Genomic DNA, 1,193 nt, shown 5'->3' on the forward strand with positions numbered 1-1,193 from the left:
TGTGGTGAAAGTATGGTAAAAACAATGATCCACCCTTTTGATCTAATCTTTGTAATATATATTAGTTTTATGTTTGAGTAGAATAATATAACGTCTATTATTAACGATAACCATTATCAATTGTTTCTGAAATAGCTGATAAGTTATAAAATACAATTAATTACCCTCCAGCATTTATGCGCTCATTAATAGCCTTCTCCCTATCTATGAGAGTTTGGCGAGCTACATCACACTCGAGAACACTGTCGAGAGCCATCGTATCATCTCCTGTTACCTCCTGTTCCACGTGCAGTACTGAGATATGAGACGGAATGTGCAATTGGCCACTGAAAAATAAATTAACAACAAATATATATTCAATATTTACAATGTATATTCAAATCCTAAGGTTAAAGAAAAAATATCACATTTTCAGAGTATAATTCAAAATTGTGACTTTTTTTTTTTTAATTAGACTTTTATGATGTCCAACACAAGACTTAAACAACAGATAAATCAGGTGTTTCGGCAGAAATCTGTTGTTGAATTGAACAAACTCTCAAGGGCTTTTACATACATTTAATACATAAATTTTAACACATACAGTTAAAGAAATATTAATAACCAAAATATTGAAAATATTCCTTCCTGGCCAGCCCACCCCACTGACCCTGGTTTGGCGACGATCTCATATCATCTTCAAAACACTTCTTTAAAACAGAAAGAAGAGACATGAGTTAGTAAAATTGAACAACATTGAAAGAGTAGCTGAAATTGGAAAACGGCATGTCTTATCATTGTCTGAGTTTTGGAATTGATTATTTTAGAACAACTTATATAAAAGTCGTGGTACAAAATTTAGCATGTGTCTTATTCCTCCATGAAATTCTTAATTCAATGATACCCTATGTTTATACATTACTTTATATTTTAACTTCCTGAATGAATGTAAAGTAAATTTTCCTAACCTTCAAAAATTGAGAAAGCATAATAATCGATAAAACTCACTTTATGTAAATATGATCCAATTTGTTTACACTCCAACCTAATTTCTCATCTATGGGGCTGACTCCATTTTTCAAAACCAAATTCAACATCAACTACTTGAGCAAGAACTCTAATTCAAAAAATCTTTTTAATAAAGCTTTCATAAGGGATGTACTACTCAGCCTTCCGGGGTGCAGTAAAGCTTTCTTGACAGCATCGGAGCTCAC

General features: G+C 31.9%; 1 protein-coding gene across 1 annotated transcript in view; it reads right to left on the bottom strand.

Moving 5' to 3' along the window:
* LOC106682817 (ATP-binding cassette sub-family F member 3) overlaps positions 1 to 1,193 on the bottom strand; it is a gene marked incomplete in the record, with an annotated part of 21,889 nt that overhangs the window by 11,328 nt on the left and 9,368 nt on the right. Inside the window, 1 exon segment of the mRNA XM_067048330.1 lies at positions 165 to 326. Within this exon segment, the coding sequence (XP_066904431.1) occupies positions 165 to 326 (162 nt within the window).

The sequence above is a fragment of the Halyomorpha halys genome, unplaced genomic scaffold (genome assembly GCF_000696795.3).
Source record: "Halyomorpha halys isolate HHAL.00 unplaced genomic scaffold, Hhal_1.1 Scaffold443.1, whole genome shotgun sequence".
Taxonomy (NCBI): domain Eukaryota; kingdom Metazoa; phylum Arthropoda; class Insecta; order Hemiptera; family Pentatomidae; genus Halyomorpha; species Halyomorpha halys.